This window comes from Macaca thibetana, chromosome 2 (assembly GCF_024542745.1).
Source record: "Macaca thibetana thibetana isolate TM-01 chromosome 2, ASM2454274v1, whole genome shotgun sequence".
NCBI classification, from domain to species: domain Eukaryota; kingdom Metazoa; phylum Chordata; class Mammalia; order Primates; family Cercopithecidae; genus Macaca; species Macaca thibetana.
Genome location: NC_065579.1, coordinates 59,081,575 through 59,102,454, shown reverse-complemented (window position 1 = coordinate 59,102,454; position 20,880 = coordinate 59,081,575). Strand labels below are relative to the sequence as shown.

Here is a 20,880-nt window from a genome sequence, read left to right as displayed (position 1 = left end):
GGGTCCACTCAGCAAGGACAGGGCTTCTGTCTGTCTTGTTCATCACTGTCTCTCCAACATCAAAATAGAGTCTGGCTTTGCAGGTTAACTATCTCCCAGACTAGGTAACACGTTCTGAAATTATTTATTTTATTTTCCAACAATTCTGAAAGGTAAGTTTTTCATCCTCCTGACAATATGCCTGAGGTTGATTATGCCCATGGATAATTAGTTCATTTTGAGACTTGTTCATCTCTAAAATGGATAATGATACCTACTCACAGTATTGTGAGAACCAAAAAAAAAAAAAAAAAAAAACCACAATGATGCAAATTAACACTTTTTTTTTTTTTAGAATTTACATTGTTCCAAGCACAGTGCTATACCCTTTATAGACATTTTCTTGTTTAAAATCCACAACCAATCTGTGATTTGAGTTTATTTGCTAGTAAGTGACTGAGCCAGGATGAGTCCAAGCAGTCTGATGACCTATCTTTTCCTTTTTTTTTTTTTTTTTTTGAGATGGAGTCTTGCCCTGTCACCCAGGCTGGAGTGCAATGGTGCAACCTTGACTCACTGCAACCTCCGCCTCCCGGGTTCAAGCGATTCTCCTGCCTCAGCCTCCTCAGTAGCTGGAACTACAGGCAGGTGTCACCACGCCCAGCTAATTTTTGCACCTCTAGTAGAGACGGGGTTTCACCACATTGGTCAGGCTGGTCTTGAATTCCTGACCTCACGATCTGCCCACCTCGGCCTCCCAAAGTGCTTGGATTACAGGTGTGAGCCACTGCGCCCGGCCAGCCAAAACTGTCAATGATTTCAATAGTATATGTCAGTGTCTAGAATAGTACTAGACAATAGTACTAGACAAATAGTACTAGTACAAGCCTACAACAGGTGCTCACTAAATGCTACTTTCCTTATTATCTCCAAAGAGATAATACATGAAGTAGCAGAAGTTCCACAAGAACATAAATGACTTTTTCAGAACCCACAGTGAAAGCCAAAGTCAACATTGGAATGTATCAGTTCTAATCACATACCCATCTTAACAAAGCTTAGACAAATGTATTATTTATTATGGATTATTCTTAAGTGACACATGGAGAATGATGAATAGACTAAAACATTCAAACATTATTCAAAATTCTGAATTTTAATTGGGGATGAAATTGAAAAACAAATACCTCACCTGCTCCTTGCTTCTTGCATTGGTCACCAAAAGTGACCATCTGCCCTGCTCTCTGGCTGTGCTTGCTGCATGCTGCCTGGGAAGCAAAACGTTCCCAGGTACTCAAAGCCTCCAGTGGACTCAGTCATTGGATGAGCAAGTAACTTAGGTGGGGAGCCAGGCCACCTTTCAGCTGCACGGGAAGCCAGAATTTGGAGCTCCTTATCCAAGCCAGTGATCTTCAACTGTGGCCCAATTAGGAGGACCACCTGGGAAGCTGATGTATTGCTCCAAAGCAATAGATTCTGGTTTGATTGGTCTGAGGAAAGGTCCAGGCACAGGTATTTTTTAAAAGCTCCACATGTGACTGTAATGGCAGCCAGAGATGACAACTTGTCTAAGTAGTGGGTTGGGATGTTGTAGGAAAGAACTCTATGAGGTCCCAATACAGTGAGAAGCCTTGGAGTGACAGGAAGAGAGACAATAAATATTGGTCCTAGAGGATGAAGAACAATTTGGAAGGTTGAAGGTGGCCTTGACCCCAAAATGGAGATTGTAATACCTTGCAGGGTCTTTTGCCCTGACCAAATAAAGAATTACAGACTATTCCTTCAAGATTCTCTTTGGTGTTTTGCCATTCATTTTATTAGTACTATTAACCTTCTGCAAAAATCCCAGTGGCAGTAAATGACTGTAGCAAAAGAAGCTTAGCAGAACTTTTTAAAAATGTGAAATAAAACAATAATACCAGCAGTCTCATTTTCTGGGACAAGATTACAAGGGCCACCAATTCTGCTACAGTAAGGTGCAAGTGGGATGCATCACTTTGATGGGGTCAGGGTGGAATTTCTCCCACTGGTGTCATGCAGAATGATTAATTTATTATGGAGATCCAAAAGCTTGACTGAATGCTACTCTGAGATGGGCTACTAGATCATTATATTGCTCCTTCATATTTAATTAACTGCAGATGACTCTTGATTTTCCACGGACATGTTATGCCTGTGGCACCCAGATTCAAATAGAAATAGAAAGTGCATTCCAAAGATAAACAAAAATACAATTAGATGTATTTTTATACATCTAATTCAACATAGATTGAATACATACAATCTATGTCACAGTTCCCTTCTCTTAGCAGAGGTAATTGAAAATCCAGTTTTCATGTGGTTCCAGTGGGTCAATTGGAAGAGAAACACAGCAGCCACTAATCCCCCTGAATAAAAGACCAATCCTTCTTAAATTTACACTGGTTATAGAAATTACATGCATTTAGGACACTGTGGATATCACAAACTTTCAAGAATAAACTTCAATTAAAAAAAAATGTATGCAAGACAGACATTTATGTGAAACCCAAAACCATAAAAACCCTAGAAGAAATCTAGGCAATACCATTCACGACATGGCACAGGCAAAGATTTCATGACAAAAACGTCAAAAGCCATTGCAACAAAAACAAAAATTGACAAACGGAAATAAACTAGAGAGCTGCACAGCAAAAGAAACTATCATAAGAGTGAACAGACAACCTACAGAATGGGAGAAAATTTTTGCAATCTATCCATTTGACAAAGGTCTAATATCCAGAGTCTACAAGCAACTTAAACAAATTTACAAGAAGAAACAATAAACAACCCCATTAAAAAGTGGCAAAGGACATGAACAGATATTTTTCAAAAGAAGACATTTATGCAGCCTACAAACTTATGACAAAAAGCTCAACATCACTGATGATTAGAAAAATGCAAATCAAAGCACAATGAGATATCATTTCATGCCAGTTAGAATGGCCATTATTAAAAAGTCAAGAAACAACAGATGCTGGTGAGGCTGCAGAGAAATCAGAACACTTTTACACTGTTGGTGGGAATGCAAATTAGTTCAACCATTGAGGAAGACAGTGTGGTGATTCCTTAAAGACCTAGATCCAGAAATACCATTCGACCCAGCAATCCCACTACTGGGTATATACCCAAAGGAATATAAATTATTCCATTATAGACATACATGCACATATATGTTCATTGCAGCACTATTCACAATAGCAAAGACATAGAGTCAACCCAAATGCCCATCAATGATAGGCTGGATAAAGAAAATCTGGTACATATATACTATGGAATACTATGCAGCCATAAAAAGGAATGAGATGTCCTTTGCAGGCACATGGATGGAGCTGGAAGCCATCATCCTCAGCAAACTAATGCAAGAACAGAAAACCAAACACCACATGTTCTCACTCATAAGTAGGTGTTGAACAATGAGAATACATGGATACAGGGAGGGTAACAACACACACTGGGGCCTGTTGGGGGTGGGCAGGGGTAGGGAGAGCATCAGGAAAAATAGCTAATGCATGCTGGGCTTAATACTTAGATGAAGAGTTGATAGGTGCAGCAAACCACCAGGACATGCATGTACCTATGTAGCAAACTTGCACATCCTGCACATGTACCCTGGAACTAAAATAAAATAAAAAGACATTGACTATTAGATGGAGCAGAAGAAAATGTTGATGGGGTGGAAATTCTACAAGCTAGCAAAGCTGCCATGAAAAATAGAACTGAACATGCACACAACAGAACTTGGATGAAGGTATGCCTTATTTAATTCCAAATATATTTATATATGTAAGAGCTGGTCATTAATCTCCACGTGCTAGAATCTCACTCTTGCAGATTTTGTACATTCTCCCTACATACTCTGACTTCAAACTCTTTCCCTTCTCTTCTATCTAATGTCTGTCTTCAATTCCTTCCTTATCCAGGAGGGTCAGGGTGGCTAGATGATGTGGTTCACCATTTAGAAGGTTCTCTTGCTTTATTCTCAAGTCCATTGATTCACTGTCCTTTCATTGCACCTGCCTGACAAAAAACCACATCCTTATAAATCTGACTGGCTGCTCATCACCTATAACCGAGGTGCTGAGCTGTGCTGGAGAAAATAGCAAACTATAGAGACTGACACAGTGTAAATTACTTGTCTCTAGTCCCTCATAGACCCCCAACAATCCTCTGTTTTCTAATCAGTTTTCTCCAAAGTGTGCATTTCAAACCTGCTCCACTTTTCTCAACCTCAGGTCCTACCTCCTCTTCCTTTAACCTCAGCAGGTAACAGTGCCTCCTGCTTCACAAAGAAAATAAAAGAAGACAAATTATAACCCCCTGCTATCTGTCCCATAGCAGACACAATTGGTGCCCTGCCCATTTTCCCTGGGGCTTCCAGGTGCTTGACAACTCTCTCTGGTATGGAAACACCCCATCTCCCTCACTCTCAGGTAGGTGTGCATTCCACACTGGCTCCAGAGTCCCAGGGGAATTCCAGTTTCAGTTACCCACACTAGCACTGACTTGATTATATGCCCTTTATGACCTTCCCTTTCCAAACTCACATTTCAAAAAATCATCAAACCACCTGCCTTCAAATCCTTGTTTCAGAGCCTGCTTCAAAGAGAACATAAATTAGAACAGTACCATCTTCTCCTCCTTTCTTCCTGCCACTGTGGAAGGCTGTCCTTTCTATTCAATGCTTATTTTTCCACTTATTCCTATGGATCCCATCTCCTTCCTCTTTCTCAGGGACTCCACTCCACCAGTGATCACCTCTCATTACGATGTCTTTTCTTTGCCTTGAATTCTACTTTATATCATATTAATTTTACATCCCAACTTTGATTTCCTTTTCTTCTTTGATTTGTCTATTTGCCTATTTATTTATTTTCTATTTATTTTTGACCTTTTCCTTACAGAAAATATCTAGGAACTAGCATTTTTTTCCCCACCCAATCTCAGAAACTTTGTAGTTTACTATGTTGACACCTATATTGAGATCTTTTCCGGATATGTTATTTTAGGCTTTTAAAGGTATTTCCCTTTGTATTTTCTCTACCTGCTTTTGCCAATTTGGTCAAGCCTCATTTACCTTACTGCCCTGATAGACCTTCTGTATGGGCTCTCTGTATAGGCTCACAGTATGATGAGCTTGGCTTACAGCGCACGGGCAATTGATGTATTGCTACATTTAATCTTCTGTAAAAGTGAGAATACTCAAGTCATTGAGCCTGTCTCCCTGCCTTTATTCTCAACCCTCACCACCTTGCCATCTGCACTGTGACCAGGATGAGCTGACTGAAATGTATCTGGCCAAGTGACTCCTGGAGTTAAATGTGTTCATGACTCCCAATCACACAATAGATAAACACCAAGCTTTGTGACATGGTTTCAGTGCTTTTCTTAATCTTTCGGAGGTTATCTTTCATCATTTTTCTCCCCCATATGGCTCCCTCTCCATGTCATACTAATTGAGGCTTCCCAGCTTCTCCTCTTCCTGAAATTTATATATTAATTCACTTAGAAAATATTTATTAAACCCCCAGTGTTCCCTCAGAGCCATGCCAGATGGTGGTATCAAAATGGTAAATGATAGTAATGGTCTCTTTTTCCTAGAACTCTCAATCCAGTGGTAAGGCAGGCAAATACGAAAATAATCACAACCACAGGGCAACATATTGATAAGAGGGATCGTGATGGGAGCTTGTAGGAAGCCTCTAGCCCAGACTTGAATGTTCAGGAAAGCAACAATCAAGTCAAAACCCAAGTGAGGAGTAAGTAGAAAATTTAACAAGATATGACTGTGGCATTCTTTCCCTTGTCAAGCTGACAGATTGCTATTCATCCTTCAACATCAGGTGGCTTCCAGAAGCACTTTCCCTACTCCCCCAAAAGGGGTGGTTACTTCTTCACCTGGGCCATTTCTATATCTTGTACCTCTATCTCTCTGCCTGTCTACTTCTATCACATTCTTGTTTAACTGTTCTTTTCCTTGTGTTCTCCTTGACCTGGCTCCTTCCCAATCTATCCTTTACTACTCTTCCTCCAGGAAGCCTTCCATGACCTCCCTTAACCCTAGCTTAGGCAGCCCTTTTATGTGTTTCCATGACACTTTATATTTCCTTCAGAGTACCGACTGTGTGGTACTGCATTCTTTCATTCATTTGTCTTTCCATAATTGAGTGTATATTGAGAACCTTTTTCTCTGTTCTAGTCATGTGTTCTGAACTGATAATCCAGCAGGAAATAAGTCAGGCTAAAAAATTAATCACCATCACACACAAGTAAAAAATGCAGGGTGTCCTTTAGGGGCACATAGCCCAAGGATCTGATCCATCCTGAGAACCACGTCTTCTCCACCCCCTAGATAGGCTCTGTGAGGGCAGGCACCTGTGTGTCGTTTCTCCCTGTTTCCCCAGCACAGCGTCTACTGCATCTTTGTGAACTCCATGAACACATGAAAAAATGACAGAAAAAGTGCCTGGTCGGTGCTTCACAGGGATGACCGAGTCAGTTGCAGTGTCTAAGAGTTCACAAACTGAGACGCAGGCAACATCCGAGGCAGCAAATCCATCAGCAGGGCCAGGACAGCCAACCAGTCCTCCCTGGAAGGCACTGAAAAGGAGGGGGGCTGCTGTGCTCCTCCCTTTTGCCCTGAGGATGGTGGGGGTAGGTAATGAAGTCAGACAGAAGGTCACCTGTAGCAACATGTCTCGAGACCAGTCCTGTGTCCTCTATTCTTCAGAGAGCAGTTACAGACATTGCTGCCAAAAGAAACAGCTCAGAAAGAGCCAGAGGAAAGGCTATTGTCGAGCATAAGGTGGAGATATGGGAAGGGAGGCAAAGTAAGAGACTATGAAGAAAAATGAAGCTAATTCCAGCCACAGAACCAAGTCAGGTCCTGTCTGTTTCTTTTCAGCTAAAGAAATCCCCATGGTTAGACTGTCAGCTCCAATTCAGCCACTGCTCATTACCTCATCACCCATTTCCTATAATTATGTGTTGGTAGCCTCTTTTTCCTCTAATTGTAATTAGTTGTCAGATATGAAATGAGTATTGATGGTATTTTCTGCTTCTCTCTCATGCAGGTCTTTCTTTGCATATTTTCATCATCCAGGTGTTAGGACAAAGCTTTTATCTGTAAATGAGTCTTAGGTCTCACTAATCCTTTGAGATTATTAAAAACATAGAAAGGAGAGAGTATATTAAAAAGGCAAAGCTGTATATTTACCCCGCAATGGAAAATTTTGTCGATTAGGCAAGTTGAATTGACTCACAAAACTCTGAGCATACCTCATGCCATAGAAAACTCTGGGAGAATTTTAATTTTCAACTATGGCTACCGATGACATAGAAAGGGCTCAGATAAGCTAAAATAAGTGGGGGAAGTCATCCCAGATCCAGGAATATATTTTCTTCTTAACTATTCATGGTGGTCATCTGCTTATTACCTCAGCCACTATTTCCCCTCTTTAGGTAAGAGTTCTTTCATTTTCTTTTGAGAATGAATCACTTCTCTACTCCCAGAACGCAGTTTGGGTGGATTTAAAGTACCCTTCCCCAGTGTCAGGGTGGGTCTTGAGAGACTGAAGTCTTTGATGATTGGCTCAGGGATGGATACATAAACCAACCAGAGCCAATGGGATGTGAGGCTTGAAGCCTCTGCAGCCCTCTTGCCAATTTCAGGACAGCTTAAGAATAGAACCAACCTGCAGCTCACAGAATTCATAGTTTGATTCCCAGATAAACCCATATGGGTCCACAGTCCAGGTGAGCCTAGAAATTCTTCCATGTGGGCCTAGAAATTTGTGTTTTTGCTAGAGCTGATGTTTTGGCTTGCTTTGAGCTGGGTTTTCTGTTGGCTTACTGTGGAAGGTTTCTGATTCATTCATACTCAATAGGCCTGAAAAGAACTGAGACTTTATTCCTTCTTCATCCAGCTGAGGCCCTTAAGGCATTCTTACGAATGTCTGCACAGTCATCCTCAGTGTGTTGGCCCCTGGAGGGTCATTCAGCCATGTACGCTGCACTTTCAGAGGTGACTGCCTGCAGCCCTGTGCTCTCCTCACCTGAGCATACCAGAGGCAGGCACAGACACAGCCCCACCCCACTGGCAGACAGGACTCAAATGATTTCTCCATTTCTTGCCTCACTGTTAGATAAACTTAATAGCATTATTGATTGAAATTACAAAACTTTCATTTGGGTTTTTATGATACACAGAGTTTAGAAAAATAATCTTTATATAAATGTAGAATGTACAAGGCAAACAATATGAATAGACTTGTACATGCACAAGATGTGCCTTTGTCAGGTTGCTGCTTAGAGTACAGGAACTATGGGGACCTCATGAAACCTTTAGGGCAGTGTGCAAAGGAGGGAAAGGCAAGCATTAGGAACTTCATTGATGGTATCCACAAAAACCAAAATGCCTGCACTCAATTGCATCCTTACTTTGAAATCTCTCATGGGGAAAGCACACCTAATCATGGGCCAAGAGACATGGATTCCAGTCCCCATTTTTGTCTATGGAGCCTTCATAAGTCATCGTCTACCCTAACTCTGGAGATGGATGCCAGGAGTCACTCAGGTTCTGACATTTTCTAGTTCAAAAGTGAAGACATTTTCACCCAGCTACCAACCCAGAGTCATGCTGAACCTAATCATGACATCATCTGACTATTGCCTGAATAAGAGAGACACAAGGGGCCCTACACATTTGGTGCAGCTATTCTCATTTCAAGGAGGAAGCGGAAGTTCGGGACATTAAGAGATGTGGGTGACAGCAGTGGCTGTGTGTGCTTGGAGACTGGAAGTAGATGGGCCGTAAGGGATGAAGCTGCTAGTGGAGGGGGGAGGGACAGAAAATGGGGGAGTCTGCCATCTCTACCACTGGTCTTGAACAAGACATATCGCCTCTTCCTGACCCTGTTTTCTCATCAAGGAGCTGGTGGCTGCAAGGACTAATTCTCCCTCTCATAGCAGTGATGATCTTTAGTGAGATCGTCTTTATGAATGATTAATTTCAGCAAATTGCCCACATCTGGGCCTAGAGAGGACCTTTTGTTCCCCATTACTAATGGTTTTGAAACCATTTGTTTCATTTTTGAATCACAGGTTGGCAAATGAGGGCTACTTATCCCTTTGCGGCTGCATGGAGAGAGATGAGGTGTGTGCGTGCATGTGTGCACATGGGTTGTTTGCATGCCCAGAGTGTTGAATAAACCCCTCTGTGTACAGACCCTTCTATTTTCTCTCCCTGAGTTCTCCCCTAAGCCTCAAACTCTGACAGCATGTGAAATATCAGGTTGCCAAACTCCTACCTAAGCTGTATCATCACTCCTAATAGACTCCTGGGAGCAGAGGCAAAGTCATGTGGCCAGCAGTCCCTGCTGATTTAGAGGGCAACCACTTGTCAGCAATCTCTCTCTTTCTTCCTTTCTTCCTTCCTTCCTTTCTTTTCTCTTTTCTTTTCTTTTCTTTTCTTTTCTTTTCTTTTCTTTCTTTCTTTCTTTCTTTCTTTCTTTCTTCCTTTCTTCCTTTCTTCCTTTTCTTTTTCTTTCTCTTTCTTTCTTTCTTTCTTCCTTTCTTCCTTTCCTCCTTTCTTTCTTCCTTTCTTCCTCTCTTCCTCTCTTCCTCTTTCTTTCCTTTCTTTCCTTTCTTCCTTGCTTTCCTGTTTTCTTTTTCTTTCTTTCCTCTTTCTTTCTTTCTTCTTTCTTTCTTTTTCTTTCTTTCTTCCTTTCTTCCTTTCTTTTTCTTTTTCTTTCTTTCTTTCTTTCTTCCTTTCTTTCTTTTTCTTTTTCTTTCTTTCTTTCTTTCTTTCTTTCTTCCTTTCTTCCTCTTTCCTCCTTTCCTTTCTTCCTTGCTTTCCTGTTTTCCTCTTCCTTCCTTTCTTCCTTTCCTTCTTTCCTTTCTTCCTTGCTTTCCTCCTTCCTTTCTTCTTTCTTTCTTTCTTTCTTTCTTTCTTTCTTTCTTTCTTTCTTTCTTTCTTTCTTTCTTTCTTTCTTTCTTTCTTTCTTTCTTTCTTTCTTTCTTTCCCCTTCTTTCTCTTGTCAGCAATTCTTAAGAGGGATTTTATCCATAAAATTAGGAAACTAGGAAGAAATATTTTTAGACAATTTTGGAAAAATACGAAGGTCTGCTCATTTTTTATGTGTATGCATCATGACATTTATTCAAGTTAGACTTTCCAGAAAGAGTGACATGCCTAAAGCACTCTTGTATGTTTAATATTCATACACCATTTAAATTCTATGGGTATTTTGGAGTTAAGATAGTTCACTCTGTTTGTGTTATGCAGAAAAATTGGTAAACTCTTTCAGGGAAAGCTTGCATTTTAAAACCACCTCTCAAGTGTCCTCGGAGGCACTTCATAAATATTTATTATTGCTGCTCTTATGTTGTTATAATAGGTGAGCTAGCTAGTTTATATCAGCCTAAGCAACAAGAATGGGAATCACAAAGGGTGTCATAAAAATAATACCATCCATGTTAAATATTTAATGTCGTGTTCTCCTAGTGTCAAAATATTTAGTGCAGTGAGAGCATCACTAAGGCAGAGGGAGATGAGCCAGGACTATATTCTGCACTTATGAATGCATTAAAAAGAAGCCCACACAGTTTATTCTTAAGATTAACTGCTTTTGCTCTAGAAAGTTCTCTTGATTAGGGAGGGGCATAAGGCAAGACTGGCACCCAGATGGCAGGAGTCGAATGGCAGGGATACCAGCTCATCCCACCTGCCCTGAGGCCAGCCCTAAGCAGGGCAGATTCTCCTCTTTGGAGGCTTTCCAGTCCAGTTGGAAATGCCTCAGGCCAGCTCCCAGGCCTAGATCTGGGGGCCGCTACTACTACATAGAGAAGAATCATGGCTGCTGGCACTGGGCACACTAGATATCAGTTCACACATTTTTCTATCTTCTTCCATCCAGATAAGACAATGTATTCCAACCCTGATACTGCCTCAGAACCGTCAGGGCAGCATTTTAAAAACACATGCACATGGAGCTCCTTATTCAAAAGATCTAGGTTGAGACGGGATTATCTGAATTTTAAATTAAACAGGTAATTCCAATGTGCAGCCAGAGTTGAGAAGAAACACCTTTTGAGAGACTCGTATAAGTCCTCCAAGGTGTTAAGGAGTATTTTACTTTATGACTTTACTTCTTCAAGGATGGCATGAAGCAGCTGCCTAAAAGGACACAGAACATCTCCTTGGAATCAGTTTGCATTCCCTAGGAATTAAAGGCTTGAGGATGTGTGAAACAGGGACCCAAAGGCATGGTGGTGTTCTTTCTCTCCTTTGCTGTTTAGATCCAGATCAAACCCTATCTGGCAGGGCTGCATAAATTGTCCTCTTGACCTGTGAACAGCCCAGGAAAGCTCCATTTGGATGATGGTATTTTATATTATGTTCAATATGTGCCCAGATGAAAAATTAGCAAGTGACCACATTACTCCTCATTTGGGTGTTCCATATCTTCCTACCTATATCCTTACAAATACTTGACTCTGGTTGGTTGGTCACATACACTTACATGATGTTTTGAAAAAAATCAACAAAAATCATTCCTCAGGGTTCTCCAGAGAAACAGAACCAAGAGGGTGTGTGTGTGTATATAGACAGAGACAGAGAGAGATGTATTATAAGGAATGGGCTCATGTGATTATGGCGGCCAAGAAATCCCAAGATCTGCAGTTGGCAAGTTAGAGACTCCAAGGAGCTAATGGTATAGCTCTACTCTGAAAGCTGGCAGGCTTCAAGATCCAAGAAGGCTGATGTTTCAGTTTGAGTCTGAAGGCAAGAAAAGATCAATGTCCCAGCTTGAAATGGTCAGGCAGGAATTCCCTCTTATTCACAGGAGGGTAAGCATTTTTGTTTTATTCAGGCCTTCAACTGATGGGGAAAGGGCTACCCACATTAGAGAGGGCAATCGGCTTTTCTCAGTTTATAGGTTCAAATGTTAATCTCATTCCAAAACACCCTCATAGGTGCACCCAAAATAAAGTTGGACTAAATATCTGGACATTCCATGGCTCAGTCAAGTTGACACATCAAACTAACCATGATGTGCCTTTTTTCATTGTAGGCATCTTGCCTGCTAGGAAGCATGCCCATTCCAGAGTGAATGTTGCAAGGTAAAGTCAGCCCCTTTCAAGCACACACAGGTGAGCTGGACATTGTGGTGTGTTACCTCCCATAAAATGAATCAGACTGGCCTACTGTTCCTAATGGGAGACTTTTTGGAGCAAGTCAGTGTGGGTAGGTGCCCCTTTCTAACTGTAGAAGCAAGAGCCCTGATGAAACAGCTCTGGGTCTAAACCCAGCCTAGACCCCATGTCACCTGTGTATATGGTAGGTTCCCCAGTCTCCAACCACCTTTTAAGACAATCCCTGATGCTGGGCCTCTCTCTATCTCCACTCCCTACCCCACACTTCTGTCTCTTCATTGATATGCCACTGGAGGAAGTCAAAGAACTGGGCTGGGCCTCAGCAATTCATGATTTTTGACTTCAGCTGTATCCTTGCTATTACTCAGTGGACCTTTTGTCATTTCTTAGCAACTGATCATCTATTTAGTCATTCACTCAAAAATATTTTTGAATACCTGCTGCTAGCCAGATACTGTGATCTGCTCAAGGTGCAATAGGAGTGTAGAAAAATAGGCAGTCCCTGCTCTCAGGGAGCATACAGTCAGGCAGACGCCATGAGCCAGATGTCCTAAACCTGTCCAAACACCTCAGTCCTCTGTGTTTCCAGGTGATCTCAATGACAATCCTAGGGTCACCACTGTTAGAAGTTCCTGGGTCTGCATTTCCAGCCTAGAGATCTCCACAGAGTTCCCCTTGTTCTCTAGATGTCTGAAGCTGGGAGGTCACAAGCTCCTTGGTCACCACTCCCCAACAGTGCTGTCTGCCCTCACAGCTCCCTCCTGTGTCTCCTGTCTCTGAGATTTCAGCTCATCCACCTCCATGCCCAATCCAGGAATCTGGGCATCCTCCTCCACTCAGGAAGACCTCCTATTCTGTATCCAGAGATCACCAGTCCTATTTATTCTTTTCTCCTAATCACCTCCTTCCTCTACATCTTTCATACCACTGCCTCATCATCAACTCCTAATTAATTTTCCTGCCTCCAGCCTCAACCCTGTTTCCTCTATTATAGCCTTCATGTTACTTCTAATACCTTTGATTATGTCTTATTCCTGACTCAAGGTTTTCAATGGCTTATTGAAAGATTGAGCAAGGTTTTGATAACTGTTTTTGGCATAGGATGAATTTTGTTTTCCAAAATTTAATATGAAGCACTAAAAAGAAATGAACTATCAAACTATGAAAAGACACAGAAGAAACTTAAATGCATATTACTAAGTGAAAGAAGCCAATGTGAACGGGCTACATGCTATATGATTCAACTATATGACATTCTGGAAAAGGCAAAACTATGCAGATAGTAAAAAGATAGTGATTTCCAGGAGTTAGAGGAGAGGGAGGGATGAATTGGCAAGACAGAGGATTTTTTAGAGCAGTGAAACTAGTCTGTATGATAACTGTAATGGCGGATACAAGTCATTATACATTTGTCAAAACCCATAGAGTGTACAACGCCAATAGTGAACCCTAATGTAAACTATGGACTTTGGTTGATAATGTTGTGGCACTGTAGGTTCATCAGAGGTAACAAATGTGCCACTCTGGTGAAGGATGCTGATAATGAGGGAGGTTATGCATGTGTAGGGACAGGGGTGTATGGGAACTCCCTGTGCTTTCTGCTCAGTTTTGTTGTGAACTTAAAACTGTGTTAAAACATAGTCTACTTTTTTAAAAAAATAATAATATGAAGAAAAAGTGGAGGTGCTTTGATGGAAGCTGTGGCAGATGGAAGGAAGAGAGGGGAGAGAGATGGAGCCTTTGCTCCTCCTTGTCCCCTAAGTGTTTGTTGAGATCTGGGGACCTTTGGATTTGAAGGAATTCCAGAGACATAGAGGACAAAGCTAAATGGCTTAGCAAGGCAAACAAGGGTTCTTATAATCAGACCAACTTTCTTTCCAGGCTCATTTCTTGCTGTTCCCCAATACATTGTACTCATAATATTCTATAAATGTGACCTGTTTCCCCAAGTACCTCCCCTTGGTGGAGTCTCCCTCTGGAGTCGCCGTTGCTTGCATTGCTTCCTGTATTAAACCTTTTGCCCTCCCTCTCCACTTGACTTCTCCCTTCAAGTGTCAAGCCAAGTGATAACCCCTGTTCCCACATCAAGCTATCCCAAATCCCCCAGGAGACCTTCTTTGCGCTTCACTTGCCCTGTACTCTCCATTACGGCATCTGTCAGATACATTATCAGTTTGTTTTTTTGCAAGCCTAACTCCCACTGCACTATGATAAATTTGAGGGCAGGCTCCATGCTCTTGTCCTCATATCTCCTGTAACTAATGCCTGGCTTCATAAATGTTTGCTTAAGAATGAATAAATGAATGAGTGAATTAATGTAAATTCTACCATTTTTCTCTTGTAAGACAGTTCCACCTCCTACCAGATCGAGGTAAGTTTGGTCACTCTGAGTTTATTCCTTTCCCATGCGTTTTTTGACTTCAAGTATTGACAATAATGGGCAGTATATTTACAGGGCAGGCCAGCCACAGCAACCCACAGGTGGGATTGACCACATAATATTAATATGTTTTCCCATTTCTCTCCTTGGCAGAGCTGTGTTCTTTCGGATGTACCATCAGTTCACTCTCAAGTTACTTCACCTTTCTACTCCCATTAACACATTTGCTCTTAGTTCACCAAAAGGAAAATTAGCAGAGCAAGGAACTTCCAGCTGCTCCTTCTCTGGTAGAGAAGAAAGTCAGAATTGTTAGCTTTAACTATGACTTTTAGAGTATTTCAAGAAAAGACATCTATAGCTTTTTGATTTCCTGGCAGTTTTACTACTTAATTTCTAAGGCCTCAGTTGAACATGGGTAGTGACTGAACTGACATCCTAAGCCTACAGCAGTAAACCCAGCTCCATTTGGATTTGACAGCTGGGGTCTGCAGAGCCTGACAAATTATCTAAGGCTGGTGCATTATTTCTTTCTATGAATTTCTTGTCTCCTCTGGCTTATAGAGGCAGTTCAGAAAAGTTCTCAAAGAGTGCTTATTCAAGTTGTCAAGCTTTGTTACCTGTTTTGAATGAAGCCTGAATGTTACCTGTTTTGAATTATCAGCATCCTTCACCAGAGTGGCACATTTGTTACCTCTGATGAACCTACAGTGCCACAACATTATCAACCAAAGTCCATAGTTTGAACTTCCTTGTTTCCTCTTATTTTTCATGCAGTGTCTTATCACAAGTGTTCAGGCTCTTCAAAAAACTTGAAGCTCAAATCAGAATTTGCTGCTCCTGAATCAAGTCTGTTTCAAAGTTCGTTAAAATGCCTGCAGCTCATATACAGTCTACAGTTTTAAAAAAATAAATAAATAAACAAAAACTGGAGACTGCCTCTGGAGACTGGGATTGCACAGGCACCTGAATCTGTTATTGTCTTAGGGCTTTCAGTTGAGTTTTCTGTGTACTTATTGACTAAACTATTTTCCACCATAGATACAAGCTTGTAAATAGTTGACCAATGCTTTTGCACTACATGTATTTCTTACTTTACATTAATAGGTAATTCCTTTCAATAATGAATACTGAACAGTTATTTACTGTAAAGATATTCTTAAAAAAACTAAGGTCAGAGTGTCCCTGGTAATGAATCTCCAGGGTCTTTCAAATATGAGTAAATAGTAACAATATCAGAGCCATAAATTAAGCAAATGTCAAATTACCTTAGACTTATGGTGAACAATTACTGCCTTGACCTCCCAAGTCAGATTATTAGGAAAAATCAGAAAAACTCAGACACTGGTGGCTTTCCGTGTCTTTGAAATACCCCCTCACACATGCCAGCTCTGAATCTCACACATCCTCAGGGCTCTCGTGTTGTAGTTACTGACCCACCCTGGTCACTCCCTCTCGTTCTTTGAAAATTTTAGCTCATTTCTCACTGTCACTCTCCAATGTTAGTTTTGCTGTACTTTTCAGTGAGTTCAGTGACCCCAAAGATGATCTTCCCTGTACCTTCACCTCCAAGTTCCTTAACCTTCTCTCCTTCACTGATCTCGCCTTCTATACAACCTCCACAACTCTCTCCCAATGGACACACCATAGACTATGTCACTAACAATAACTGAACCCCTCTATAACCCCAGTTTCAAATGTTTCCCTTTTCAACCACTTTCTATCCTTCCAACCACTCTCTAATGTTTTTGCTTCAACAATTCTTTGGTCCCTCTGGGATGTATACTTTATTGATCCTATCTAGTTTTCACAGTCCCTCAGCTCCCTCATTTTAGCTCCTGGCTCATTTCCTGACTCTAGTCCTCATTTTCCTTTCTACTCAGTTTAAATGCCAACTCCACCATTAAAATGACTGCTCTACACAAGCCCTCAGCATCTTTGCCCTCCTTTTATCATCTTATTTAAAAAAACAAAAACCCACCTGAACTTGCACAGTTGAATATGGCTAGAAGAAAAACACATAACTATAGACATGGTCTCACTTCAAATTTAATCATACTGATCTTAAGTTGGTCCTTAATGCTGTCTTGTCACTGTGTGGCCTAGCCCTGGTCAATTCATTCTTCTTCTCTCCTGCATGTCTTCTCTCCATACTTCTAACACTTCCTTCTCATCGTCACTAACAGCTGATGACTTTGCTTCTGATTCCCACTGAGAATATAGAAGCAATAGAAGAGAACTTTGACAAGATACCTCCCCCTCCACTACCCAATCAATCGCCCTGCTAGCCTCAAAGCCCAGGTACTCTGCCTTCTTTCATGCACTCTCTTCTTGTGTGCGTCTCATGTCCTCAAAAAATCATTCCAGATATTCTTCTCTCTCCTTCTGCATCATATTTTCTTCTCAAAAAGATTTCCCCATAAGTGCATAAATATGTGGTCGTCTTCCATGTGCAAAAGCTACCTCTCTGATCCCCCTTGTCAGCTCAGTGCCACTCCATTTATCTGCTTTTCTTTATAGCAATCATCATCCAAAAGAGTAGCCTTCAGCTTGTCTCTTTGCATTCTCCCAGAGACCATTCCAATTATGCTTTAAACTCTACCATTCCACCAAAGCAGACCTTGTAAAAGTCATTAATGACCTCCATGTTGCTGAACTTAATGGCCAATTCTTGGTCCTCATCTTGTTTGATGTATGAGTAGCACCTGACGGATTAGTCACTCCATCTTCCTTGAAATGCTCATCTGGATTCCAGGACTCCATTTTCTTCTAATTGGTCTCCTGCTGCTCTGCTTGCTTTATTTTCAGCTTTCTTTGGCTCCTCCTCAGTTTCTCAATTTCTTAATGTTGGATTTCCTAGGTCTTAGACCATGTGCCTCTATTTTCTATTCTGTCTATACGCACACCCGTAGTGCTGTCATCCAGGAGCCAGGCTTAAACAGCCTCTACTTGCTGATGACTCCCAAGTTAATATATCTAGCTCCCCTTTCTAAACTCGAGTCATATGTCTATTTACATACTTGACAATTTTTATTGCAGGCCTAATTGATATCTCAAACTTAGTATATCCCAAATCAATCTCCTAATCTACCTAAATTTTTCTCTCATTCTGCTACCTCATTTACTTGTACTTCATCCTTTCTGCTGCTCAGGCAAAAAATCCTTAGAGTCATCTTTGACTTTTCTCTTTTCTGTCATCTTCCACATAGAACCCAACAGAAAATCTTCCGGATTTTACCTTAAAAACATAGCCACAATTTGACCACTCCTCACTACCTCCTCAGTTACCATTCTGGTCTAGACTTAGGTCACAGAATAGCTCTGATTTGTGTTGAATGGCCAGAATGCCAAGGCTGCCTGTTCCTGGGCCTGAGGGATAACTGGAGGCCTCAAGCCTCCCCAGGTTTCACAGTCAGATTCCACGACTTTATGCTGTTAGAATTGCCATCTCTATTTAACCCTCTTTAAATATTGACTGGGAGGAGTAACAATTTTTATTTATTAATGCATATTAATGTATGTGTGATTGTGTGTATCTCACCTTGCCCCCCCCCCCACATATTTAAGGCAGATTGTAAAAGTATATAAAATGCATAATAATATAGAAAAGTGAGGAAATTAGGCAAAGGGAAAACAAGGATAGATAGAAAAAATTCAGGTGAATTGAGGGAGTGGTGAACTGAACCTATAAAATGCATGCCATGCAGTCCTTCATACTTGCTAAATGGGAGTGACACATGAGTCCCTTTCTCTGAGGTGTTCCTTAGCATTAGGTTGCCTTATGCTCGATGGGCCCCTGTAAGGAACCATGAACATGGTGGCTCCCTGGGAGAGGGTCATGATGGGAAGAGAAAGGCTAAAAGGAGAAGTGGGGCAATACTGGCCAGGAAGCCTCCTCCTCACCTGAGACCAGGTCCTGGCCTGGACCACAATCATTCCCTGGTGCCCTCCCCAGTCTCCCACCTTCCAGCCCACCCCCACACCACACCCTCAGTACTTACCAAGACCCAAGCAAGAAACTCTGAGTCCTGATTTTCCAAGATTCCTATAATAAAAACAAAGCAACACTTGGTCATCATTTCCTCAGGTGAAACTGTACATGCTTAAGTGAATATCGTATCTCCCTTTTGGCATGATTCTTGACGAGTCCTGGTAGAGACAGAGCCACAGATGTAGGCATATTGTCTTGAGACAAGTCTCCCTTGCATGGCCACTCAGGCACCAGGAAGCTCAAAATCTGTTCAGGCACAGCACAGAACAAAATGTCCCTCACAGAACACAGCTTCTCAGTCCCATATTGTCTTCTTTATTAACTTGTTTACCCATTTATTGGCTTTCTCTCTCTTTCTAGAATGGGAGTTTCTTGAGGGTAAACTTTTTTACCTTATTCACCAACCATTCATTCATTATTTGTCAACTGACCACTTCTCACTCCTTCCTCCGTTACCATCCTGGTCTAGATAGTTCTGATTTGTGTTGAATGGCCTGACACACAGTGAGCCTTAATAAATATTTTTGACTTATTGACTAACAAACTGACTTCTAAAACAGAATATTGCTTCTAATGGATGTGAATTATTAAAATAACAAATACAAAACTATCTTTTAGGTTATTTTAACTATATCCTATATTTAATATAATATACATATTTAACTCTATATATATATGTGTGTGTGTGTGTGTATATATATATATATATAAAACTCAAGATTACGTAAAATTACCATGGGAACATCAGATAGTTCTTTATCCCCAAAAGTTTAAGGAAAAGAAATATATTTTTGCTTTCTAAATAAGGATAGAACCAGGAGCTCTAGTATGCATTTGCCTATAAGTCTTTGTGGAAATCCAGACTCAACCCATTTTTCCGTCTTCTGACTAGCAGTTGTTAGAGAAGAAAACAAATTCTCAGAGACAGGGTGCCTCATAGCATTAGTGTAAGGGTCCAAAGTGAGCAGGTGAAGCTGAAATAACTGTAACGCTGTAGAAAAGTGCACCCTTATTCTCCGATAAGAGGCTCTCATAAAAATACACTTTCCCTTCTTGCTCCCACACCAAAGGAAACAACACAAATAAAACTTCCAAATCGGTGGCACAGCTGAACTACTCCGAGTTCTCCCTTGATTTGTCATCAGTTTTGGTTTATTTAGACTTAGCAATTAGTACTCCCATTTTGGCATCACAAGTTTTTCCACTGCTTATTAATGTTTTCTGTAAAATGCCACCTAAGCAACACATTCAACTGCACAACATAATAAAAACTGCATAAAAATGCAAGGAGTTGAAAGACCCGGGCTTTTGACCCATTGCCACAGCTAGTTGAGTGACCTTGTGGAAACTGCTCCCTTTTCTTTCTGGGGTTCAGTTTCTTCATTCGGAAGATGTAGTGTTGATGTCTATGACATTTTCCTAGCATCACTGTTTGCAGGGCCAGAGCGTGAGAATGTGTGCTAAAGTGTTACACTGTAAACAAATGCAAGGCATAGTGATTTCTGGTGCTTTTTGACTCCTACCCTCCAACAGACATGGTGCTAAATTTTCCCATATGAATTGGACATGTCCAGCTGGAAGAAAACCGTTGCATAAAGAGGCATGTGGAAAATATTTTGAACAACTAAATAGGAGAAAAATAATTGGATTGCTCCAGTGAAAACACTTTATGTAAGAAATTGTTCATTTAGTAGTTTTTCAGAAATCAATAGATGTACAGACAAAAGACTTTTCTTGGTAGTCTAAAAGTCTACTGATTTTAAAGGGTTGGAATCTAGAGCAAATGCTATATTGTAGGGAGAATTTTTTAAAAAAGTCATGGAGATACAGAGAAGAACAAGGCATGGTCCTCTACCCTCAAGGAGCCTAGAATCCAGTGAGGGACACAGAAAAACAAACATGTAATTCCAGTAACATCAGATACATCCTACCATGGAGATCTTCGGGAACACGTGAGGTGGTGGCTTCCTCGGGCTTATATTTGCATAACTTTGTGGGTATCATGGAGAAAAGGATCTAGATAAGGGTTTTCATGTATTTTTAATGTCTTTCAGTAGGGAGAAGTGACTTGCAGAAAACTCTACAGAGCAAGACAGTTCTAAGGCTAAGTCTCTATAGTTCAGAGATTTTTCTAACAAACTCAAATAAGGCAAAGTTATATCACTGGGTACTTAGCAACATTTCGCATCCAAAATGGGGAGACTTGTCCTATTTTCCTTATGGCAGCAACTTAAGATAATGATCACTCTGTTATGGGTTTTGAAGACCAAACTTGACAACTGTCAGCAAAAACAAACTGCAAACTAGCAAGTACTAATGGCCCATTTTCTTGCCACTGCTATTTAAACGCCCAGGATGG

General features: G+C 41.0%; 1 protein-coding gene across 3 annotated transcripts in view; it reads right to left on the bottom strand.

The window, feature by feature from the left end:
• Window positions 1-20,880, bottom strand: part of KCNAB1 (potassium voltage-gated channel subfamily A regulatory beta subunit 1) — a 420,994-nt gene that overhangs the window by 99,945 nt on the left and 300,169 nt on the right. For all 3 annotated transcript variants that reach the window (XM_050779874.1, XM_050779875.1, XM_050779876.1), the window contains exon 2: window positions 18,532-18,575. In XM_050779874.1, coding sequence (XP_050635831.1) covers window positions 18,532-18,575 — 44 coding nt within the window. The remainder of the gene's footprint in view (window positions 1-18,531; window positions 18,576-20,880) is intronic.